Source organism: Ambystoma mexicanum, chromosome 3q (assembly GCF_040938575.1).
Source record: "Ambystoma mexicanum isolate Mex_15411 chromosome 3q, UKY_AmexF1_1, whole genome shotgun sequence".
Taxonomy (NCBI): Eukaryota; Metazoa; Chordata; class Amphibia; order Caudata; family Ambystomatidae; genus Ambystoma; species Ambystoma mexicanum.
The window spans coordinates 654,325,280-654,352,386 of NC_090926.1; the positions used below are offsets into that span (position 1 = coordinate 654,325,280).

General features: G+C 43.2%; 1 protein-coding gene across 1 annotated transcript in view; it reads left to right on the forward strand.

Moving 5' to 3' along the window:
- Positions 1-309: 309 nt before the first annotated feature.
- The window catches only part of TRIM16 (tripartite motif containing 16), a 225,244-nt gene continuing 198,446 nt past the window's right edge, over positions 310-27,107 (forward strand). The window contains exon 1 of the mRNA XM_069654546.1: positions 310-966. Within this exon, the coding sequence (XP_069510647.1) occupies positions 421-966 (546 nt within the window). The 5' untranslated portion in view covers positions 310-420. The remainder of the gene's footprint in view (positions 967-27,107) is intronic.

Below are 27,107 nucleotides of genomic sequence, written 5' to 3' on the forward strand. Positions count from 1 at the left end.
ACCGAGGCTTGATAATAGGTACGCATAAATGGAAGGAAACGAGCTGCACCAAGGACAATACACATGAGTTTGGCTGAGGTGCAATGTGCATTTCGTCATTGGCTGGTGGCCGGGGCGATTGTACCCCGAACAATGTGTCGTTCCTGATAACAGCGTGCTGTTAACCAATATGCGTTTGAGCTCCAATTCTGCACTGTGATACACGTCGAAAAATGGAACGTTGGCAAAGTGCTGCGGCGCTTAATATCCACAGGAATGTTGACTGAAGTTAAAGCTGCCTGTTTGCGCACCGGCGTGTATGGGGTTAACAGCTCACGGCGGAAAGCAGGCTCGGGTGTGGCAGCCTGTAACGCAAGGAGGTGTGCGGTTCAGGCACATCCCGGCAGAGAGGCAGCAGAGCAAGGAAGGAAACCGCAGAAAATGGCTGAGACCGATCCAACCCCGAACGCCAGTGTCACGGATCTTAACGGTGGCAGTGCCATCAACCCGCTAGATAGCCAGGAAGTGGCCAAAACGGAGAGCGCTGAACCCACCAGCCTTAAATGTGACTTGGCTACCCACCCAGGAGTAAACGCAGGCTCCAATCCAGCCAGCCCCACTCCTAATGGTCTGGCCGAGACCAATGGCCAAGCAGACGCTGAAGGGCAGGGCGACGCAGTGGCCGAGGACGCCGTCCTCTGCGACTTCTGCCTGGAAGAGAAAGTCAAAGCTACCAAGTCCTGCCTGACCTGCATGGTGAACTACTGCGAAACTCACCTGCGGCCGCACGTGGAAAACGCCAAGCTGAAAACCCACAGGCTGGTGAAGCCTGTGCGCGACGCCGACCTGCGCACCTGCGAGGCCCACAAGAACCTGCTCAAGTGGTTCTGCCAGGATGACCTGGTCTGCATCTGTGAGCACTGTGTGACGGAGCAGCACGAGGGCCACACTACCATCCCCTGTACCGAAGCTCGGAAGCAGAAAGAGGTAAGGTCGCCGCCACTCGACTGTTTATAGGACGACGACCCCCAGTGATGGGATCAGGGCAGGCCAAGGTTTTCAATTATATTGGCCGCAGTGTTTGGGGTAGGGGTGCTAGTATGTTTGTTCCTTGGTTGTTTTAGCCAGGGGTGCGGTCAGGTAATGCCCCATCCATTCTAGTGTGACAGCAAAGTTGCAGCTCGCTTTTCGAACTGGACCGGATCTATCTATAGTAGACTGCAGGGGGGTCTTCAGTTTACTGGCCCTGGGTCGCCACCTTGACATCACCGCTTGCCCTGTAAACAAAAAAAACGCATTTATATTGATTGGTTTGAGTTCGCGATCATATTAAAGCATGCACGATACGTGTCAGCTTTCTGTCGTTTGGGAACTGAACAGCCACACCCTGTCCTAATTTTTTTCCCTTCTATATTTTGACTCGAAGTTTTCGTTTTTGATTATATCATCAGGACTACAAGGGCCATAATGCGAATGAACAGGGCTGGGTGTATAGGCCACAAAAAACTTGTAAGGTTGACTTTTCAGATTAAATAATGCATAGTGGTGTCAGCACCCATCCCCTCCCCCCCCGAACCCCTATTCCGGGGGAGGGGGGTGGTGAGGGAGGGTCAGACCATGGACCATACCCTTACTACCCAAATAATGGACCGACAATAGTTATACATTTGGAAACAATAGGTTGAAATGATGGATACAATGGACATACATGCCAACATTGCCCTTTCATTCCAGTGACACTACTACAGTCCTGGAAATTAAGTACAAGTCCCAGAATGCAACGTTAAAGCCACTGGTGCCATGACGGCCGATGGGTTGAATAATGTTGACATGTATGCATGAATCATTTTGAAACTGGGTCCTGTATGCCTTGAGTCGGCATGGACCATCTGGTCTTTGAATCAACAATGAACAACCACCGCTCTCATACAGCTGTTTTTATCAGGATACCTATACCGACCCAGTGCTGCCTAGCCAACTACTTCTCCCATACGGAGACTTGGTTCCAAAATTACTATTTGACTACAAGTACCAGCATGCAAAGTGGTGCTTGTTAAAAAAGCCAGCACTGGATACGTGTGAGGGCGCGTGACAATGCGGAACTAAGAACTTTGGGTGCTAATTTTTTTCTTATTTTGCATAAAAGTAATCTTGAGATTTTGTTTTGTGCTGTTAACACATCAGCGTGTCATCACGCTACACAAGCAACATAACGCGGTGCTGGAATCATGTGGTCAGATTTCATCTGTCCCACTTCTGGCACGTGGCACTTTGGAAAGACTGATAGTGGTGAAAAACACTATACAGGCAACTAACACATCATCATTTTAGAGCCCCGGAGTGAAAGAGGTCTCTGATTGCTTTACAGCTTTGAAAGAAGTTTTAAAGTGGCCCTCTACGTGGACTATGGCATAAGGTTCAGCTTTTGCCTGGAATAGGTTTTGATGTGGTTGTTCATAAGTAACAATGTGTGAACTGCGGCTGCCTGGAGTCTGAAGTGAACTGGCTCGTTCGATGCAGGTCACCAGTCCATGGGAACTGGACCGCTTAGATGGGATTTGGGAAGTCACCGAGCAGTTCATTTTAGGCTGCTCTATATGAACGCAATTCCTAGCATACGTATTCTATGATTTTTGATTTCTAAAATGTTCGTCAAAGTTCTGTGGTCGTCTACAACAAAAAAGAGGGTTCCGGAATTTTGTAACCGACCATAGGTTTATGTTAATAAATCATTAAACCACCAATGTAACCCAATAGGTCTTACTCCAGCGTTGCTAGCACTTCGGGTTATGTACAATAGTAATGTGAGTAGACAAAATAGTTTATTATATAATTCATCAATAAAATCACATTATTTTTTGAGAAATATATACGTTTCTTTTCCTCTTTTATGTTAAACATACATCCCACTGTGTCTCTTGGTGCATATCTTGTATCAATAGAGCTCTAAACACAGGGTATTACGTACTTGTTCAGACCTCTAGGCCATTAGAATACACACTACTTCTCATTACTCATATCTGGTTCTGATTTCTGGGGTATTTTAGTACAATTGACATGTTATTTCTGTTCACCTTGGAATGCAACCATTATGTAGCATTACATCTCCAGCCTTAACTTGTTTCGGTTCCTATCTATGAATCTTGAACCTTCATCAGGAGTTTCAATTCTTCAGCTTTCACAATTCAATATTGCAAATACTTCAACACAACACACCCTGTGACTTGCCCAACACAAATGTACAGCAAAATCAATAGAAGCCATAACACTTGTCTTCTGGAAGAACCTGCAAAACGGCATATCTTCTATTAATAATTTTAATTATGATTAGATCCTTTACACATAGAAGGCACACCACATATGAATATTATTTGTCTTCTTCAAAGTTCCATAACATAATTTTTGTAGGCCACATAAGGTGGCGCCTTCGTTCTATGAATAATTCAAAAAGCAATTTGCCAGTGCTGAACTCATCCCTCATCTCGCACCCCGTGCTCCCCAAAACACCACATATATGCAAAAGTGGTACCGGATTAATCTGCATATCACACATGCATTTTTACCCATTTGTTGTAACTATGCTCCAAGTGTTTCTTTTTCGCTGCAAAACAGAACAGCTCTAGTAATATTTCACCCATCGCACTTTTAGTTTTGAAAAAGTATATTTTAAAAGAGACATATTCACCTTTTTGAGCTAGTACATATTGACAAACGTTCTCATGTGCACTGTATCAGTGGGGAACATCACAACAACTTTCAAGCCTGTTTTACGGCTAACGTGGTTTGTAAAAATCACACTTAGTATCAATGCTCTATGGCATGGTATCATCCAAACAGAGAGCATCTTTCATGTTTGCCACTTATTCGTTATCTTGGCTTGTCCGATGTAGCAACACTTTTCGAGCCATGTTCTGAACCTTACTGCGGGTGCTGGATTTGCTGCTTTATTAACATACACTGATCATCATGTGATGTTGTCACATTGATGTTGCTACTTTCTATCACCTATCAGGGCCACCATCTTAGAATGGGTCCTATCTACTAGAGACCCCTCACAATGCCAAGTAGTTTCTCTTATTATTCAATGCTGAGGCGTTGAAAATCATTCAACCAGCAAAATATTTTTATATCTTTTCTGGATACCCTCTACCCAATAGTTTGTCACTGAGAATCATAGTCTCTTTTATTGAAGCTCTCGCTGATATATTTATTTTGTTTAATCCAGAGAAATTGTCTGAATGGTGAATTTTCTCTCAGATGGTATGGATGATGACTCTCAAAATGCAGGAGCAATTTTATCCGTACTCTTATGAAAGAGTTTCACCTTAGGTTTGCCTTCTTTGTGAAAAACAGTTATATCAAGGAAATTAATTTCTTAGGAATGCATGTTGCTAGTGAATTTTAAATAACGACTGTATTCGTTAATCCACCTAGTGAAGGCCATTGTTTCATTGTCATTACCCTTCCAGATTATTAAAATATCGTCAATGAATCTCCTCCATATCACAATATTTCCATAAATTGATTATTTGCACTGTATATGCATTTCTTCTAGAATGTCTCTACTGCCAAATTTGTAGACTCTGAGCCATTGTGTCTCCCATTTCTATACCTTCTATTTGTTTAAACCCGTCCCCCTGAAACTGAAAATAGTTCACACTGAGAGCCAGTTTAATGAGTATGAAAGAATTTGGTACTGGATCTGTGTGATCTCTCTTCCAAAGGTGTTCCTCTACTATTTCCAGGGCAGATCTTTGACGGATCCTTGTATATAACCAGGTTATGTCTAAACTTAGTAGTAGATGTATTTTTGGATCACAATTCAGATCCTCAATTTGATTTATGTCCATTGTGTCTCGGACATAAGACTGCATTTGCATTGTAAAAGATCTTAAACAGTCTGTACATTTGAATATGGGGTTTGAGTATTGAGTTCATCTGATAAAATCATTTGGCCTGGAAGGGTCTGCAGATGTATTTTTGGGAGGTTAAACATTTGGAATCTTGGAATGTCTATTTAAGTGCCCTCTCGTTTGCTAATCGGAACCTTTCTACAGCTTTTGAGACTTTGTTCCCCATCAGCTGGAAGAACTGTCCTTTTCGGTCCTCCATTAGTTTCGGATAGCTATTCTCATCTGAAAGTTGCTTCTGTGATTCCCTAATGTATTTCTCTTTATCCAATAACACTATAGTCTCACCCTGGTCTGCTTTAATAAATTGTTCTTCAATTTCTGTAATAGTCCTAGTTTTTTTAATACATCATTTCTTTATTTTTGTGATTTTGGTATAAAATACACCTTTAACAACCATAAAATAATCAATAGAATACAAGTAAAATCATGTATGAAAAATAAAAAGGAAAAGAGATAAACCTCTAATAGCAATTACATATGTCTTTAATACATCTTAAAATGTACAATTCAATAAAAGTTGTACCTTTGATCTCTATTATTGCAAAGCTCTCCTGAATAACTGTACACAGTGCTAAAATCATTGAGACATCCCCTCCCCGCATGAGGTGGAACCAAAGCATATCCCGGCAAAATCAGATCCGACTGGAGTATTTTCCTTGGAAAAAAAAAACACACTGTGAGGTTAATCAAAACTGGACAAGCGTGTCCACAACTCCAGTTGTTTATGGGCTTTCCAAGATCCAATACGTCCAGCGTTGGCATCTGATTTAGGCAAAAGCGAAGGTACATATTCTGCATTTTGTTGCAAGGAAAACGTTGTAGGTACCTAGGCAATTTGTATTTTTGTGGTTATTTCGTGTATTCTCTATAAGATCTCTAGGTACTCAGTTGGTCCACAGTTTGACCATTCCTGTCTGAATAATTTCCGCTTGGTACTGGCAGAGCACAGCACCAATTTTTCATCACCTGAATTAATACGGTCTAATAGATTTGCCATTTTAATCTTGAAAGGTGTTAATGGCCGCTTCATATCCATCCCCTGTAATTTTCCTCAGTTCAAAGTACAATGAATTTGCCAACTGAGAAATGTGGCTACATTCTGGCATTTATTATCTGATTGTTCCAATTTCTCAACTTCTGTTAAAGATTTTCTCTCAATAACTACCGATTCTGGAGAGAATGTACTGGTGGGGGGCATAAAAGTGGACAGTTTTTAGTCCTGTATGGTTTTTAGACGAGTCATATTTTATTTTATTCCAATCTTCCGTATACTGCTGAAACTCAACACGGAAAAGGAATGGGTCAAGCTGTTGTAAGTGATTTCAATCCGGCACACACCCAAGTCATGCCCGCCATGTAGTGCACAATTGGAACCCTTATAGACAAAAATAAATAAGTTAAATATTCTGAACGATATACCACTCATATCACACCCTTCTCCTGGAACATGCCTGGTCACACTGAACCAGGAATCAGGCTAGTTTGCAAAGATAAATATTTATTTATGTATTTAGAATTTAACCACGGTATATTTTAACAGGAAAACAACAATCACCAATGGGGTGACAGAACACAGAATAGTATCTTTAATACACTATGAATCAAGTAATGCGCACCAAAAACATATTCAGCACAGAAAAGCATACTTTTGTGTTGGTTTGGACAGATGATAGTATGGTTAGAGGTTCCCCCTGCAACATCCCTCAACCCCCCAATAGGCAATTACATAGATGTGAGGAGAGAGCAGGTATTCAGCAATAGCACAAATAAAACAGAATATCAGTCCCACCTTCCCCCTTCAAACACAAGAGAAAAAACAATTTTAACTTTTCAACTGTCAGCATTGATTTAAAATTGTCTTTAGAATTGACTGAGCAAAAACACCAAATCTGGTCAAAAATACTTAAATTGTTGTAAATTCCTATGGGGGCCACTTTGAACAGTTGCACACAATCCCATACAATGATTTAGTCCAAAGAAAGCATTTGAAATCTCAAAGTCCAAGTCAGAAACAATTTAAAGCTATTTCACATGTGTAGAATTCTTTCAGAATTGTAATTTGTGGCAGACTTTTCCTTGCACGATATTCACGATAATGGGAGAATCACACTGTTTTGCAATGCAGTTTCTATGGATAGCTATGGATGTTAGGTACAAGTAGGAATTTAAATCTCATTTCTATCATGAAAATTGAAGGAGTTATAAAGGATTTAGTAAAGGTCATTTTTGTAAATTAGGCGCGAGAATGGAAAACCGAAATGCACTTTGAAAATGAAAGATGGTTTTGATTACACTAGGTTATGACTATGAAAAAGAGAATGTCGCATGTGAATTTACACAGTTACGTGGCCAGCATAACCTTCACGTGTGATACTGTAGTTTCCGTTCTGGGATTTACTTTTCTTACTGAAACTCACTAATGACTTATGATTTTATAAAACAAATGAGAAAAATTAGTGCAAGAAAGGTACTGACAATACTTCAATTCTGAATTTACAGATAGGATGAATTGAGATTGGGATAAGACTATGCAGAGATATTAGGGTCACTTTTCTTCCTATTAATACTTACAAAATAAGTTATTAGATTGGACCGTCAGTTCTGGTCATGGATTGGATCTGGTCTAGGAAGAACACCACATCAGGCACGGGACTGGATCAGCTAGGCCGGCCACCGGTTTTGCACAGGATCTGTCCTTCTTGTTTGTGGATATTTCCATCAGCTGTATAGCGAGTTCCTCAGGCAATCCTATTGGTGGCAAGCCAGAAAAATATCAGGATGCTGGTTCACAATAGCTTTTTGCCCCTCCACAGTGCTTCACTGGGTGTGGAAAATAAGTTTTGAGTATTTGGGCCTTGCTGGAAATCAATAGTTCTCTATTGCTGGCAAGAGTCTTGGCATCTGGATCTGGAAGGATGTGAAAGCTGGATGTAGAATGCTGGATCAGAGTGCTTCGCCGGAATCAGGAAAGTGAGTGGATCTGTGAGTCCCCATGTATTGTCAGCTGTCTCTTATGCTTTAAAATGACATCACAAAGTGGGTGTATAGGCCAGCTTAGCTAAGCCTGCCCCTGTGAGTGGGATTGGACCAAAACTTCATCTCCGCCTTGCATTTGAGTGATTGGACCAAGGCCGGATGATGTCACATTTTATGGTTTGCTTTACAGTCCTCAGAGACATCCCTTTAGCAACTGGTCTCAAAATCAGATTTTATACTGAACACACATTTCTACATTGGTCACCTTTATACAAATCACACACAAAGATGCCCTATTTTATGTAGCATCTGTTCATCAATATCTCGCAGCTGTAGGATTGATTCAACTTTCTACAGAATGTTGTCCTTTTTGCTACAACTTCCGAACTTTATGCAAATTTCCACAAATGTGTGTGTTTAACATAGGGATGTGCATGTGAAGTTTCACAATTCTAACATTAATACATTTCGCATAAAACCACTTATATTGCCATTCCTGTCCAGAACATGTTACACAGTTTTGCCGCCTCTTCACACGTGCAGCCAAAACTTAGATTCACAACTCTGTCCTTGGTATATTTTTCACCCTTTTGGATGACAAGTTATGAGTCTTTAAGAATTGTTCTTTGTTCATGTTTAGCAACAGATGGTCCGCCTTTTGTCTCGCTGCAGTCCAGGCGCATCCCCTCCTTGTTTGTTCCTTCCAGGAGCCATTTACAACCAACTTCACACCTCCGTTTCCTGGGCTGAAGCTCTGTCATTGTTCCTTCTCTTTCTATAGACGAAAGTCTGGGCTAACCCGCGATTAAAACCTCCCAGTGAGTGTCTGGTGAGAGGAAGGCCCTCCCCCTGGAAGAAACCTTCTTTTCCAGTTCTTGCAGCTCAGCCAGGCTAATTAACTTCTTAAATCCAGCAAAACCCAAACTTGTTGCATCAAACACAAATACATTACTTTCTTGGCTTTACATCTGGGGATCAAAACACAACTAAGATCTGTATTCCTTTTAGCAAAAATGCTTTTTATGTTTGCTAATCCAGCAGACTTTTTAGTTTTAGCTCACTTTAAAGTTTCATCAGTAACTCATATGAGCACTGTTATTCAGGTAGCCCAGGGTACTGCACCCAGATTTTGACAGAGGCTGTCAGTTTACAGGCAATCCAGCTTGTCTGATGAATGTTTTGCTCTTCACATTAGGACTTTGTATGTTCACAATGCTTCATTAGATACATGAATTTTAGCACCAGGCAAGATTTTTAATGTTGAGAAGTGTTGTGATATAGGCATTTTGGAGTTTTTAGCAACAAAGCAAATGCCATTTGTAGGCACTTTTTGGGGTTTCACTTGCAAGGTGCTGCTTCTCTCTCTGCACTCTGTTTGCTGGTCATGGAGCCTACTGGCACATTTTCTGCGTTGTGTGCTCTATTCCACCGCACATGCACCATGAGTGGCAGGTTGTGCATCCCTCTTTTGGTGTGCTGAAGCACACAGTTTTTGTAGGTTTTTGGCACACACAAGGGTTTTGCCGCCATTGTTGCCGTTTCTTTCAACTGGCAGGGTGATGCCGCATAACAGAGCACCCACAGTGTTTGGTCACAACGCAACTTAACCCTTTATTTAGTACTTTTTCTTCATCAGTGGTCAAAGGGTATCTCAGCACATTACAACATTTGACATGCATTTTACTTTTTTGATCATTCTAACCTTACAGATGCTATAGGTTGTTACTTTTGGATAAATCTTATAGTTCAAGCCAATGCATTGTTTTTCATAAAAGAGGATAACCATCAAATAAATGAATGTTTCTCTTTAGGCTCCTCCTTTCTCTTAACCTGCATCCATAGAAGCTCTGAGCAGTCACTAACAGTAAAATGAAGCCTGCTCAGGCAGAATCGAATTCGTAGTTGGAGTCAACGCTGCATTTTTAGAGGTTGACCTATTTTCTCCCTGATCTTTGACATTGAGAATAATGCAGTGAAAATGGGATCATGCATTGCCGTTAGAGAAATGGGTACAAAGTGAAATGTATTTTAGCACTATGAAGGTCTTCCTCTCTGTTTTTTTTTTTTACTGTCCAAACCTTTTTAGCCTAATTCATGCATGTTCAATGATACATTTATATTTGATAGTTCCTCTTCAGATCAGTTTATAATAATGGTAATGCCCCTTCCTGTGATGTGCTAGTACCACTTAGCCAAAACTAAACAATATTGAAACGGTTCGGCTATTAAGTAGTTTACACCACTTATAAACTGACAAGTTTGCATTAGAGTACACACAGGTAGAAATGGCATATGAGGAGGTACAACAAGCCTGTAGGTGTTTGGTTGTTTATCCACCCATTGACTGCCCATAGCCAGGTTAATCCATATGGCAATTCCCACTCACTTCCTGCCCCCCCACCTAAAATGCATCCTTCTGGGATCTCCTTGAGCTAGCTTTTTCAAGCCTTATTATCTAACTTTGTGTTCGAAGTTCCTGCCAGTGTTTTTCTTTTCTTCAAAGCAGTCTTCTGAGAGCTAATGTCGCTGGACACGGGCTACTGGTCTATTACAATGTCTTAACCAGGTCTGCCTTCAATCATTCGATTTATAAGCACTGTCCATGTATTTCACTGAAGTCGTGTTAAAAACGGGCATTCGCACATCCAACCGTTTTGACTTGTTTATAAGTGCTAATACAGGTCCCGGCACTCGCACCGTTTTGCAGCTGCTAGAATCGAATTCCAGTTAATGGCTTTGACATGCCTACACGAAAGCTAAAAACTGGTGGCATTGCCAATGCTTGTTTTATTTATTGAACAGGGATGCCATTTTGATCAGAGACGTTGGCGGCAGTATTCCGTTGCAAAAGTGGTTGGATATTTTAATGCGAATAAAACCAGTCTATGTCTGGGTGGTAAAAACAAGATCTAGACTTGGGAATATAGGATACCTTTTATCCATATATATGTACATTTTGAACATGCACGAGGGACAGACTTGGAAGTGACAGACTGGAGAGTTTGTGGGAGCTAACAAGGTGGTAGGAAGTGCCCCTTCCATGTCATTGGGTGGGTAGAAGCGGGGGAAGATTGTACCTATTTTAAGGATGCCAAGTGTCTGGTCCACCGCTTTGCTGTTGGTTTGAATGGCGTGAACTTGAGCACTCACCAAGTTGGAATATTACAATGGTTTATTTAAATGATTTTGCATTTTTATTTATTTTTAAATGCGAGGTTATATTAGGCGTGAGTTGGCAGAAGAGCACACTCCTGGGCAGTCCTTTTAAAATTGTTATATTAACTTTTATTGTTGCAGCACTTCACAGCCTTTTATCAGATATTCTGACTTCCCCTCAGGAACACGCTTGGCAAGTGTTTCCACCAAACCCACTGACGCAGTTTGGTACTTGCACTTAGCATTACTAGGCATCAATGGACGGTGAGAGGAGTGAGCTGAAGGGCCTCTTTCATCCCCCTCTCTGTCCCCATCTCTCCACCCCTCTTTCCTACTCTCCAGGACAACAGGTTTGTCAAATCTGTGACCTACTTATGAGGTACGTGCAAATAAATGAGTCAGCTGAGCCACTGGCTGATTTAATATGCGTTTCTTTGCCTCTCTGCCTGGCCCCACCTTGAACGTCTCAGGGAGCCTATTTTGGGCGAACCCTGTCAAGAGAAACATCAATGCTTCCTGCTAGAAGAGAAGACCCGGGATCCAACAATCTTATTGGTTCCACTGGCCTCTGTCTGGTGGCCTGTATCCCCCATGAGCCTTACTGGGGTAGGCCCTCCTTCGGCCAGTCTCCCCCTTACCCACACTTGCCCTCGGGCACCCTTCCCCGACTGACCTACTGAGTCTGGTCCACCTCCCCTCCCTCGCACTAGTTGACCCCTGTCCCCTTGCTTCAGCACTAACCCTCTTGGGCCTCCCTTAGCACTTGCCCGAACCCTTGCCCTTCCACTTGCAGCCCCCCCTGCACTTCCTGTCATTGCATGCGCACAATCCGAATGTCACAAAGCCTAGTGCAACAGTTACAGTAATGTTGTCCCCCGTACCCCTCCTGGTTTTACAGCGCCTGGCAACACTTTTTGATATATAGGTGCCGTACAAATGCTCAATAAATAAAATAAAATCAAGCCTGCTATTGCACAATAACTATTGATGTGCAATAGCAGGCTTCATTACACTGTCGTATCCCTGGTCAAAGATCCATTGCCTAGATCGAGGGAACTCTGTCAATCTGTAACATTGCCATGCTTTTTTTTTCTCCAGAAAAGACAAGAAATATGTAAATTTAGCTTTGGGAACGACACTGCCAAGAAAGCCATGCAGAATGTTGACCTCTGTCCCTACTTTTGTAATTACTATCTGATGTCATCAAGCCAATAAAGTATGTGAAATTGTATTGCAGTGCCCAGAGCAATGGGGGCGCTCTTCTACTGGAAAGATTTTTGCACTGATGCTGTCCCCATCGAGCAAATCAAAAGATGCCCCCCCCAGCTCCCCCGACCACAGCAGCGACAGTCAATATCTGTGCTCCAGTGGGGTATAAAGTTTATTAGTCCCCGGCGAGGGCGCAATCAGAATAAAAAAGCCATTCTGATTGGCCCTCGCCGAGTCATTACCAGGCCGGGAATCCCTCTGTTGGGATTCCACAGCCTTTGTCCCCGGCGGGGGGCGTGGCAGCCCCTCAGCCAATGAGGATGCTAGAAGCGGGGCCATCCCCGCTCCGAGCCTCCCCACGGGTGAGAGGCTACCTTCGCCCCCCTCTGGGGACAAAGGTAAGGCTTTTTTTTCCCCCCTCCCTTTCCTCCTTGCCCTCCCCACCCCACTTACCTTCTATGCCTTGGTCCCCAGCGGGGGACGATGACAGCCTCCTGCCATGTGGAGACTCTGAGCGAGGCCATTCCTGCTCCGAGCCTCCACATGGCTGGAGGCTTCCATCATCCCCTGCCGGGGACCCAGGTACTTCTTTTTTATTTTATTTTTTTTTCTTCCCCTCCCTTCCAGCCTCCCAACTGCACTTACCTTTTTTTTTTTCGGGAGCGGCGCGCTGAAAACCCTTCTGTTTCTAGCGCGTCCGCTCCCGATGGCCGCCATGGAAAGGGAAAACGGCCATTTTCTTTGTCTTTTTTTTATTTTTAACATTTTTCCCGAAACACTGCAGCATTTCGGGATTAAAGAAAAGCTTTTAGGGCCCCGGTCACGCAGTTTTTGCGGACCGTGGTACTAGTAGCTATGCTTTGCTCGGGTCTATAACTTTGGGTCCCGGGGCATTACCTGAGTCGGTAATGCCTCCGCCGCGAGGGGCATATTGCTTTATTCATCGACAGTCATTTAAAATATATGGGGGTGTGGGAAAGGGGGGGTAGGGAATAGTGTAACATTAATAGGGAAGGGGATGGTGGGTTTGGGGAACCCCCAATATAAAACATTCTTTTATCTGGTTTTTTCGAAAAAAAGATTTGTTGATGAAGGAACATGGACCCACCAGTAGATGGACAGCTGTACCATGTACCACTTCCCATAACTCATCCTACCAGTGAGGACGGTGAGGGCCTCTGATATGGGTAACTCACTTAAGGAGTACTATTCAGCTCCTGGCTCACTGCTCTGGGGGCATTACTCTATGTACAACACATCGTTGGGCCCTGGATCCCACTGTTATTTCTCCCAGGGCACAGTATTAACATTGACGATATTTTGGATGACTTTTCCTACTCTCACAATTTTTACCAAAGTTGCTCTTTCTTGCATAGTTTCCAAAGTAGCAAGCGTTCTTCTGACACCGACTGTGTTTTTCAATTCATGTAGGGGCATCTCGTTCTATGACACATCATTATGTTTGTGGTAGCTCTCATTGTTTCAGGGGTGAGGGTGCAGTGTCCTTATTATACAACGCGCTGAAACCTTGGCACTCTTGGTAAATAGTTATGTTGCATTATTTTGCCTTTTACAGTACTTGGCTTTAATATTTTCACTAGTGCAGACATGATCCCCTATGGCACACTGTTATTTCCCAAGGACAATACATTGAGTGCCATAACATTTGGTAATAACACCTATTAATAAAACGTGTAGAAAAGGGAGGAATCCTGCATGAAGCTGCTATTTTAAAAACCGAATGTTTTTAATTGTTACTTTTGTGCAAGTACTTTGCCATTTGTCAGACGCTTCTATTATATGCTTGCCTAATAACTATACACAAGCCAAAATTGTTGGCATTGCCAGTCCTTGGTTTAACAGGACTTCAAGGGAGGACACGCATGCCACTTATAAGTCACGTGACTGAAGGCACACTTTATGATGTTTTTATTACACCAGCTCCAGTTAAGCCATTCACTGTCCGAAGACGGCTTTGAAATAACATTGGTGGGCACTTCGAGCATACTGTTTGATGTTACTGCTTGATTAAAGTAGCTTAAAGAGATCTCAGGATGATATGTTTTCGGCTGCGAGGGTAGGAAGTGGATGGGAATGGCAATAGAGATTAACATAGTCAATCAATGGATGGGTAATTAAGCAGAGACCACCTACAAGCTTTGTTTCCCTCTCATATTCCATCTCCCTCCTTACTGTAATACAGTGTAATAGTTTGGCTTATAGGTTATGTTAAAGGTTCTTATACCGTGTCCTGTTGCCACCTGTGTGGTCTTGTGGTGCTCTGGTGGATTTTGACTGCAAGGGGGGTGGTTAGTAGGATTGAGCAGGAAACGGAGCAAGAGTGCTGTGATGTGCTGTTGGCAGCTTCAGTTTGGATACACCATTCACTGTGTGATTTTCCGTTGGTGGCTGCCATGTGGTGTTGGGCGAGATTATGTGTGGTTTGTTTCATTGTTGTGGTGTTGTGAAGTGTGGTTTGTAGTGTTTACTTCAGAGTTTGAAATGTGTATGCAGAAGAGTGAGTTTTTAGTACTATTCGTTAGTGGCAGTACGTTTCCTACCCCGTTGTCCTGACAATGCGATCTGTATCCCTTCCCCTGTCAATCATTCTAGAGTGTTTTACTTATGGCCTCCACGAGATCCTCCTGGGGTAGTGTGTTCCCTGTGGTCAGTCTGGGGACTGCCTGGTTTCTGCGTCCAGCCCTATTCCTTTGTGTGACGAGTTTCACACCCTCATTGGCCCTCTATCAGGTGGCGATTTAGCACCACTTAATAGCCAAAACTAATAAAAGAGAGGACATTTTATAATGGGTTCTGTGTCCAGCCATTTCACCCAAGCCTTTTTCGATGTGAAACTCGGAGACATTTTAAAAAACTTAGGTAAAATGAAGATTAAATATACATATTCAAAAAATAAACAAGAGGGTGAAGCATATAAAGAGGAAAACGAGCAGAATTAAAAAAAAAAAAAAACTGAATGAAGAAAGGGGAAGAAGATGTCATTAGGGATAAAAAGGGGCGTACCTCGGGATTCCTTTACTTTTGCAACAAAGAAGGGATTCATATAGCTAAAAGAAAAGCAAAACCACTACATTTGGAAAGAAGGATTGCAGTGAAGTGCCCAAAAGAAACATGTTGATGAGCTGCTGTGCTTGAAATGGCTGCCTTGAGCCGGGCTTGCAATGCGGTGGCCTTCACTGAAATATCACAGATCCATGGTCACATCATGCCCAGTGCTCGCTTTGTTCCTGCAAATATCATGCTTGGACGTGGATAAAGGTGTTCTGCAACACAAACCCATCGGTTCTGGCCATGTGTTCGTTTGCTGTGCGCAATGATTGATGATTACACCCCAAATTAGAAATGGCGAAATGTAGTGCCTCACTTCAAGACAGCTATGCCAATTAACCAACCCACTAACATCTTCACCCTCTGCATACACCTCTCAAATTCTAACCAAACACAACCACACAACACAACAATCTGCACAAACTTCACTACACTGCAACAACAAAACAAAGCACACATGGACCCGCACAACAGCACACAATGTCTTCCGACAGTATAACACCCCAATCCCAGCCAACGGAATTCCGGGCTGAGTCCGCCAACAGCACATCACTGCTCTCTTGCACTTTTCCAGCTAATCCCACAAACTCCCCCCCCAACCACCCCCCGCTCCACCCCTCCCTTTTTTTTTCAGAGCTGCCAGAGCACCATGGGACCACTCCGTTGGTGATAGTGCGCGGTACAAATATCCTTTAACATCAACATGATGGTGTAACATGGGGAATGTATAGAAGGAAATAATTGAACATATCAATATGTTTCTTATTGGTAGAGTGCACATCCATTGGGAAAAGAATATTGAGCACTCACCAATATAGTCACAGGAGGATAGCTCAGGGGCAACGTGATCGCCTTGGAAGCAAGACGACACGCGGAGCAACACATGTTCGATTCCCGGGTCCACGCTTAGAAACCGGCGGGTATTAAGCGTGTTATAAATAACCAATCATAATCACCACTAAATGTGTTTAACAATTGCCTCTGAAGCCCACTCAACTTTGAATAATCAACAATGCAACTTGTGCTTTTTAAATCTTCAACTTTCATCTACTAGTAAAGTCTTATGATGTTCCCCCTTTAGCAATGAGTGTGAAACCTCTGTTTTGACGAATCGGTTAGTTGAACTATACTTCTACAATGCCCTTCGTGTGGCTATACTTAAAATGCACAGGAAGGACAGTCGCCTTGAGAATTACACATGCGGAGGAGTTCTTACCAAACAGATGGGCCCCAACAACCCAGTGTGTTCAGCTCAATGATCTCATTAAATGAGTGTTTTTTTTCTAGCAGGTTTTGGGCAGAGATATGTAAAGCACTTTTGGTATGTTTGCTACCGAACTTTGGCTCAATGCTCCTGGGCAGGAGCAGGTGTGGCTTCGACGACAAGGAGGCGCAGGTTCCCACTGTTCTCCTATATGTTAGCACGGGTAGCCAGTGCTCATTGCTGCAACTGTGAATTATTTCTTATGATGGTATGGAGTTGGTTTGAGGGCCCGGCACTACCCATCTTCCTGATTGATGTGCAATCAGTGTTTACAAATGGAAAGAAAATGCTTTTTAATCCTCCATCTGTTTTTGGGGGGGTTGGGGGGGTGCATTCAGGGAGAGAGCGATAAAGGGCCCGAGTGATAGGGGCATAGCTAGATGAGCAGTCATGGAAGGTTTGTGAAAGGCTTATACAACTTGTCAAAATGAAATAAATAAACGGAGATAAAAACAACCCACTGTTTTTGGAGATGATTTGAAAGGTGTTAAAACCATATTATAAAGCAACCTGAAAGTGTATAACACACTGTAGTAATATTGAGCAAAAACTGTATGATTGTAGCATTTGTATAGATCCTGAATGGAAGTCATTACCAGCATTAACAGTAATGTGTACCTAACACCACCTCCTACAAGGTTTTACAGCTCTACTTTGAAGATTTACCTGGGTGAAGGCAAAGTACACTATTTTCTTGGGTAAGGTACTAGCACCATAAGAGCACTTCAGTGGTGATTGATGAAGTTTCATAACATAACTTGAAGAAACTATGAAAACATGCATGAGGAGGTCACCTACGTGCAACGATTGTTACACTTAATATATAGCTGTTTGCACTGGTCATTTCCAATTTCCCAACATTTACAACTCCTAAAGAAACTCCCAGTCACTGATGTGTTTGCTGTTATATAGCATTTTTCATGATTTTAATATGTCAAAATACATTTTAAAAAACAGAGCTCTTCTGAGCACAGAAGTTAGTCGCGGAGCACTGCTAACATCAGATTACTGCAGGTGAAGGGATTATCCAATGGCTAGGGCATGGGCATTTTTCATTGGGCCAGATCCAAAGAGACCATGTTGCTGGATTCTAGTTCCGGGTAAATCTGTGCCTATTTCTGCCCCATTCTAGTACTTTACCGGAGCCCAGCATACTAAGTGCAATAGCCAAGTGATGATTAGAAAAGATTTGCACGCAAACCAACCTGAGGGAATTCCTTTTCCCCCTTTTGGGAGAAGGATCGATAGAGAACGATGGGGAGAAAGAAAGAAACAGACTGTTATCCCAGTATTGAAGTAGGACTCCTAGTAGAAGAGTGCAAATGTAGCCTTTTCACAGGAACAGCCCCCGTTAGCCAGTTGTGGTACTGGATTTGTAACAGCCTTAGGAGGTCAAAAGAAGGCCATTTTTCCTATTGGGGTTCGTTATCTCCAGCATTAATTAATTGAAGCCGCTATCCATTTTGGCATGAAAGGCTGCTCCCTGACTGGTGAAAATGCCATACAATACTCTCTAGACAGATTAACCTTGTCTGACGGGTTCACAACATACATCAACCTTCCACATGTTCGATTAGCCTTTCATGTAAGGGTAAATCCTATTCAGACCAGTGACTTAAGGGATGGGGAGTGTGACTAAACCCTGTGTTTTGAAGATTTTCTTGATTAATTTATGAAAACAACAACAAATACAAAAATATGTGCAAAATTAGTTGATGCTCCTGTTCTTTATTGTGTCAGCACTCCATTTTTAGTTTTGGCTATTAGGTGGTGCAAGCTGATTGCATTATAGTACAGCTAGGGAGAAATGGTATTTGAGGAGCGACAAAAAGCTTGTATGTGTGTGTTTACTTACCCACCCATTGAGTGCCCATGTTAATCCATATTGCTATTCCCAACCTCTTCCTCCCCTCCCCACCCAAAACACATCTTTCAGGGATCTCTTTGATGTAGCTTTCTTAAGCTTTGCCATCAAACTTTGTACTCGAAGTGACTGCCAGTGTTTATCAAAACAGCCTTCTGAGAGTTAATGACTGAATTGGAGCTGTAAATATGATAGTGATGTAATACAAATGTTTTACTCAGGTCTGCCTTCAGCCACAAGTTTTATAAGCATTACGCATGTCCTTCACAGAGCGCCTGTTCAAAATAAACATTAGGAGAGCCAACAGTATAGGCTTGTGCTATTATGTGCCCCGGTACTCTGACCTTTTTTTCTATCTGCTACCATTGATGGCCAGTTAATGCCACTATGGAAAGGCCTGATAAGCCTTTTCCATGCCTACTACACAAAAGCCCAAACGGTTTGCATTGCTAATGCTTGTTCTTCTTTGCACACGATTGCTGGATTTGAATGTATTTCTGGGCTTGCCTTCCTGATGCCCCCAGCAGCCAGGGCATTCTATCCGAATCCTAAACCACGTTTCACTGAATATTCTGTATGAGCAAACAGGCAGAGTGTAGTATGTCCGCACTTTTATGTGGTAGTCTCTACGGCGTGGTAACGGCTCCCGCCCATTTAACAGGCCAGAGCACAACAAGGGTATTTATTCATGTCTAGAATGGGTATGGACTCAAAAGGGCGAGTCCTTTGAGATTTCCACGATACTGGCTTGCACTAACAGCTCCTCCGGCACATTATGTGATAATGTGGGAGGACTAGATTCAGAAGCAGCATAAATGAGACTAGCCTGACCAGGCGAGGCCTTCCTTCCTGACCTCTGTGTATATATATTCCTTATGATCTATGCATGTATTATACCAGCACCGTGATACTTGCTGGTTTGGGCGCTGTCAATAAATGCAATAAATAAATCGAACATGTTTCTCCTCGGTGAGGGTCCAGTTTGTGATGTGTGGCCTTCCACAGATCTACCACTTTTTCATGATCACTTTAAATCGAGGCTATGTTGGCTATTCTCTTAGCACATGCCCGTTTTCTGCGAGAAACGGCGTTCTTGCTTTTTCTCGTATTCCACATACAAATACACATGGTGTTCTTCTTATAAACGTAACAGTAAAACGTGGTCCTGATTTAAATGCAGAACTCCACACACATAATCAAACGATGTGAACTTTGCCCACAAATGATTGATCCTCTAAGCCCCCTAGAGGGCCTCTTAGATTCTTGTGGGTGTTCCTGCTGTGATGAAGACTTAAGGAAATTGATCCGGGGTGGGGAAAGATGGCGGGTATAGGTGTCAATCCACTGGAATGATCGAAGGGCTCCTTGTTTTTGTCCCTCCCTCAGTAGTCTTCCTTTGCATGTAGAGGTAACGGTAGGTGCGACTTTGTTCTCCAGAAATGGCATCAGCATTTCTTCTGCTTGCATGATCTCCTGGCTCCAGCTGCATTTTTAATAGAGCCAGGGGCCGGGTTAGATGGTTGGAGTGTTGGCATTACAATACTGAAAGCATTCTGGGGCTTTTTCGATGCTAGCCTTTTGTGCAGGCTCAGTCCTCTTCTACACTAGGGGCTAGTGTCTGATAGTGTTACTTTTGCATGCCTAGATCCACATCAATCATCGCTAAAGGTCAGTATACTGCGTATGCAATGACGACAATGATCACACTGGCCATGCCAGTTCCAACACTGTCCCTTTCCACAGCACTGCTATCAATTTCCAGTAACTGTGGAGTGAACAGCAGCTCTGAGAACGGTGGGTGGATTTAAACCAGTGGACTGTCCTAATTATGTTTCCACTATTCTGTGTAATAACACCCTAATCTCTAGCTCAACAATGGAGACCTCCAGTGATTCTTTCAGTTTTAGAGGGCATCCAGAGACCTTCTTCAACAACTCTACTTCTTCAATAGAATTGTAGACCTCTGTACAGTATGCTTTAAAATAACATTGCAATACACAATGTGCAATTGTTTTCCAGTGTCGCCCCTGTCCTATCCTACATCCTAAAATACCTGCTGGCTTTCTGAACTCTGCCCTTGGTTGCTAGCCAAACCAGTGGTCTCCCTGCCTTATGTCCTGTGATGCATATGCTGAATTTATGTTGCATAGGCTTGGTTCTTCAGTCTCATGTACCTTCTCTATGGCTATTGTTGGGAAGGAGCCAGCCCCTCCCCCCCAGGCACTTTGAAGTAAGGTGACGTGCATTTGAGGCATTGTGATGGAGCGGGGGGGGGGGCAGTGAGGGGGCCGCCTTCCAGTCTATCAGGACCCCATGCTAATATAATGAATTATAGTGTAATCATATGGTGTGGCCCAAGGTGCGGGCGGCATCGCTATATTGTGTAGGTATTATTAATAATCATAGGTAGAAGAGAAGGCTTGCATGGTAAATACGGCATTGCATGCCCTAGGCCCAAATCCTCGAGGTCACAGAAATCGTCATTCCCGTGCTCCGATTCGGAGAGTTTGCACACCCACCAACCACACTGTTTATTCATTGTTTTTGAAAGTGTTGCAAAGATGTGTCTTTCGCCCAAGAGAAATGTGCCCCACAAGGCCGCAATCAGGGGCCGGTGCCTGGTGTGCATTTTCTAACTTTGGCCAAAGCATGACCCAGCCCATTCCCGAGTGACCACAAGTTAATGCCCATATAACTGACTAAACCCTAACATCCCTGAATTCCATGACACCAGATGACCTTTGACCATCAACCCCAAAGGAACAAGTCCTGAAATGTTCAAAGAGGATGGACAGGGTGTATCGTTGAAGCGACAATTGTGTGATTTGTATTGCAAGGTACTGAGAGGGATACATTATAGTTCAAAATGAGGGCAGAGACCTTGGAGCTGGATGGCGCGGAGGGACTGATTGAGTGACATATGTGTGAGTGTGTGAAGGTTGGAGTGCCCTGAAGATCTCCTGTGTGTCCATCCTTAAGGCATGCAAAGTGCACAGTATGAGTGATAAGCTGTATGGTAGGAGTATAATTAATTTGTTTTCTGACCTTCAATATGAGAAGATGAGCTCTGCAGCACACACGTGATGGAAGAAGGAAAGACTGTGCTGGGACCAATAGACTGCCATCCCAGCTGAATAAAGGCAGCACATGTATATGGTCCATCCAATCAGCTGCACAGGTTTTTACTGTGTGTTTTTGAGTCGCTATGATGCTGTGTACCTTAAAAAGTTTCTGCTTGTGCCTCTCTTGGGTAGAACGTTCTTAGCAGCAGAGTTCTTTGCTGTTGCTCTCATCAGCGTGTGAGATTAAACTTGTTATCCTTAAAAGATCTTCATCCCTAGTGGGTCGTTTTCTCTCTGGTGTGAGCATTCAGGGGTGTGCCTTAACTATTCTCTCTTCTTTCAACGCTCTCTCTATTGACTTCTCTCGTTTTACATCTTTGACTTTTCCTCTTCAGAATGGTCTGAACTGACCCACAATGTGGCTACAACGAAACCCCTGATCAAATTTCTTAAGTGCTGCCCATTCTGCACTTCTATACTAAATGTTTTGAATTGAGTTATGTTACTTTGAATACATCCCCATTAATTATGATCAATTTCATGGCAAACATAACAACTGCTAAAGAGTGTTATGGTTTTATGCACATTTGGTGGGTACAAAATCAAAATCGCTCCACCCACCACCATGTGAAATCTTCATGATTGACTGAACTCTATAATCTAAATATTGCAAAGCCCCCCTAAATGTGTCAACATTTATGAACACCTGGGCAACCTAATATCATTCCTCAGGTATGACTCCTGCACATGCAGTAAGTCCTTCCCTATCTGAGTTGTACTCTACATATGTTTGCAAGTTCGTCTCTGTGGTATTGTTTTGGAAGCCAGACACAAATATCTGTTGACCTGCCCAGAGCAATGTTGAAATCACTCTCCAAATCAGACCAAGAAACAATCTGCATGGACAACACCATCTTTTCAGTCTTTCCAGTAAACCTTTACGCCTCTGCATGATTATGAGCGAATCATCGGGAAGAATGTTTTTCTCCCATGAAGTAGCTCTTTCACTCGCACAATCTGCCTCTGCTGTCAGCAAATGCATCTCCTGTTCAACAGGACCCCGAGCATCTCCATGCATCCCGCCAGCCACTGCACTCCTGGAGGATCTAAAAAGCTGACCTCAAATATTCATCACATTTACATAATATGAAACCTCCATCTGCAATTGTTTTATTTATTGTTTCACTTCTCCAGTAACGCTCTGTATGTTTCTAATGGGAATTACTCCCTCTTTCGCAACAATGAACTGTCCCTTTTGACACTGGAATGTCTGAATCCCTAGATATGTGAACACCTGTTGTACGTGGTGATTCTCCTCCTCCCTGTCTGAAGGCCCCCTCTGATCAGACATCTATACCCGAACCTTGATGGAAAAGTCAAGCAGATTAAGGTCTATTAAAGCCTACAATGTAGCCTCCCCCATGCTCCTCAATTTCCTTTTGTGCGGTCACTAAACTCCATCCTCCTTTTAGACAGTAAGTGCTACTTTGTACAGCACTCTTAAGTGGGAGGTAAAATACCCCAGCCAATAAACAAATGGTCCAACATTTTTATGCCCTGTCGTTTCCTCTCCGAATGACCCTAAAACATAACACAGGGCAATGAACTAGTGTTTGAAAATACCATTTGATCATAGGGTATCTCTGACATTGAAACCCTTCTAGCATCAAATTTGGTTCAACACATGCAACATTTGATCTGTCCAGATGAGCAAAATTAGTATTTGCAGTGCTGATGGTCCAGTTTTATCTATCATTTTACCCCTTTTAAAATGGTTGAAATTGAACATCACCTCCCCATCTCACATAGTGAAGTACGTTCTTCGAGTCCCTCAACAATTGTTTTTGTGCCCTTTAACTTTGGTTTTTAGTCTCTCAGGGGTTATAAAGTATGCAAGATCTTAGTCTCGTGCAAGAGCTTGTTACCACTATGAACACTGAACCCTAACAACCTCAGCAACAACTGCCCCATTACCTATTTTCCCTACGTAGGCAAGTTCCTTGAGAAAGTAGTAGCCATGCAACTCCTCCAACACATTGGATCCAAAAACCTCCTCCAGTCCTCCATCTGGCTTAAGACCGAGATATAGCAAAGAAACAGCTACTATCAAGGTAATCAACGATGCCCTTAAAATCCTTGATGATAGCCATCCTTGCCTCCTGGTTCTGTTTCACCTCTCAGCAGCATTTGATACAGTAGATCACCAGACATTCACTGACCAATTACATTGCTGCATGAGGATCAGCAATTTCATCCTCACCTGGTTCAAATAGTACCTTGCTAATCACCACCAGTTTTTACAAATGGATTCCTCGACTTCCCCAACTCTACCCATCTCCTGTGGAGTCCCAAAATGATCCATTCTCACTCCCATGATCTTCAATCTTGACATGGAACCGGTTGGAGCCCTCCTTGCTCCTCACAACATCCACATCCACCAATACGCTGACGTCACACACTGCTACCTGTAGATATCCTCCATCAAAGTCATCCAAAGGCTCAAGGCCTGCCTCCCATTGATCCATTCATGGATGTGCAGTGCTTACCTGAAGCTCAACCCCTCCAAGAATGAATTCCTACTGCTCATCAACAAAACTGAACACCTGGACATCCAGACATGGCTCTCTGCTGTGCACCCCAAGGGCTTCATGTCCCAGCTGGCCATCTGCACCAAGTCCCTTGGGTTGGACATTGGCAGATACCTCTCCTTCAAATAGCAAGGAAGACACAAATGGCATGGTACCACATTTTCTCTCATGCAAAATCAAGCTCTTTATCTCAGAAAACAACTTCAGATCTGCTGTCAAAGCTAAGTGAAAGTTTGCATTTTTAACTATCCCATACATTTTTGGTGCAAAGGTAAGTTGATTATCAAAACGTACACCAAGATTCCTGGCCACTGCCACTGGGACTGGCACAGGCCAAAAGCTAGAATGCCAGGAAAATGGGAGTGGGGATTCAGTAGCCAAAGATGAGAACTTCAGTATCTCTTCCATTCAGACATAAACAGTTTTCTTGCATTGAACTCTGGACTGCACCCAGGCTCTCTTTTACCAGTTTATCTCTGTTTGCTCTCCAATGGGGATCTAGCCAAATCTGGGTATCGTCTGCATATAGCTGACACTGCAGACCCCACATCTTTATACCCTGCACCAAAAGTCGCATATACATGAGAAGCAAGAATAAGGCTGATGCCTGCAGGACTCCACATTTCAGCGGACTACTAGCTGAAATAAATTTCCCCATTTTCACGTCTGAGTTCTTGCAGATTACACACATGCCAGAGCAGAACCAGTAATCTTTGTCACTGTCCCCAGACGCTGGACTAAGATTTTATGGTTGACAGTGTTGAACATCGTTGATAGATCTAAAATAATCATTGTGCTGGATTTCCCTGATTGTGGAGCTCCAGCAGCTTTCTGCCACATGAGGAGTAATGTATCTGTGCTATGTAGATTAAGATACCAGCAAGTAACCACCGGTTTCAAGGTGCCCAGATAGTTGACAAGTTGCCCCTCCCTACACTATTTTACTGATGAAGGGGAAGTTAGAAAAAGCTCTAAAATTAGCTGGCTCAGCTCGCTCCAGATGTGCCTTTTTTAATAAAGGAGTAACATTATCTGCTTTTACGTTTGCTAGAGTAGGGCCTCTGAAATTATGTGTTCAGTAAGATTGAAAGATCTTCAGCAAACCGAGCAATATGGTCTTTGATAAATGTTGCAGGGAGCGGATCTAGTAAAGAGCCTGTTGTTGGATGGTTCCACCTCTTCTTCCCTTCAGGCCTAGCACTGTTCTACAAAGACCCCTCTGTATTCATTTAGTATGCATATCTTCTTTAAAAGTCTGCCTGCATGCAATTGAGGAGAAATGTGGGATGGTCTAAAAGCCATCTGGCCTGATCATTGCATATAATGATCTTCTAACCGGTTCAAACCGAACTGGAGCCCTCTGACCATCAGTATGAATTGCAAGTGAGAACTGAAACTTGCAAACTATTTTAATTCTGTTCTTTCATTTCAGCTGCTCTAGATTTAAGTTTTCACTGTTTTCAATGGTGAACTGCCTTTTCAATGTACATGGCACAGCAAACCAAAACTCAATAGCATTTTCAGTCCTTTTCTTAAATTTTGACACAATATAGTTTGTAATGAATTACTAACATGGCAGAATAAAGGAGTACATTACATATGGATTGTTCACATAGAAACTGGGAATGCAACTTTGCAATAAGGACCTCATCTTTACCATGCTATCCACATTACAAGGACATGTGAAGTAATCCAGTTCTTGAAAACTTTAATTCCATGGCTTGCTGTATTCCCTGAGAAATAATTGAGTCCTGGGCTTAAGTTTCAAATGTAGCATGGTGTATTCTTTCAAATAGTCATGTTCACCATATTTACAAAATGTGTGCATGCTATGCTGTTTGACAGGCCTACTTTTTAATTGTGACCGCAAGCAAGAGGCAGGAACCCCCAGAAAAAGCCAGAGTCATTGCATATCTGATCTCTGAGAGGTGAGGTTGCTCCCTTGTGACCACTTGTAAGCCGCTCTGTGTCGCTCTGCCATTGATTTATTGCTCATTTTACATTGCTAACTGTGGGTCTTCAACTCACCTAGATCGATTGTTTTAAAAATTGTATGGAGTAACCTGGTAACTTTGCTTTTAAAACTGTGCACATTGGTCTGTGGAAAACATTGCTATTGCTGCTGCTCCTTCCTTGTACTCCTGTTAGTCCTCTTTCTTTGTCCTCTGGCTAGGTGGTGCTTCGCCTGACTCATGATCCCTCTGGCATGTATGTGCTCGAGAGAACGCCCGTGCATTGATGGGCGCAGCGGGTGAGCCGTCAGCACGCCAAAGGCACGCCCGCCTGTGCCCAGTCAGCGCTGTGGGCAGTGGCTAATGACGGTATTAACCTCCCTATGCTTTTATTATCTACACTCGCAATGAATTCATAGCCTTGGCCCCCGCAGAAATACCTTGACCTCCTGGTTTCTCATGTCAGCGTGATACTGTTTTGCCAAAGAGGGCTGACATCCCTCCCCCTCTTCTGAAGGGTATGATATGATATGGTATTTGTAACGCGCCTATACACAGGTGTTTCAAGGCGCGACGAGGCAGGGAGGGGAGGAACAAGGGGAGACAAAACAAACGATCCTACTAGGCCAGGTGTCATTCAGATCGCGCAAGTGCAGGGGTGGGGGAGGGGGGGAAAAGTGCAAGGGGAAGGGGAGGGGGGGAAGTGCAGTAAAGGTAAGTGGCGTAAGTAATAAATAAAAAAGGGCCAGCTAGTGGCAAGTGCAAGGTAAGTGCAGTACAAGTGCTGGGGAAGGGGGGGGGGCTGTAGGGATACAGAGACAGTCCCGTAGTGCAGAGGGGTTCCAGGGGATCAGTGACTGGGACCAGGACCGAAGGCAGTTTAGAGTGGTCCAGTTGCAGGATCAGTGCAGTTTAGTGAAGAATTAATTAGCTGTTCAGCAGGGGAGAGGGAGAGAGAAAGCAGAAGCAAAGAGGAAGGTTTTGAGGTGCTTCCGGAACCGGAAGTGGTTCTCCTCAAGTTTCAGGGAGGCAGGAAGGCTGTTCCAGAGGGAGGCCCCTGCCGCGGAGAGAGATC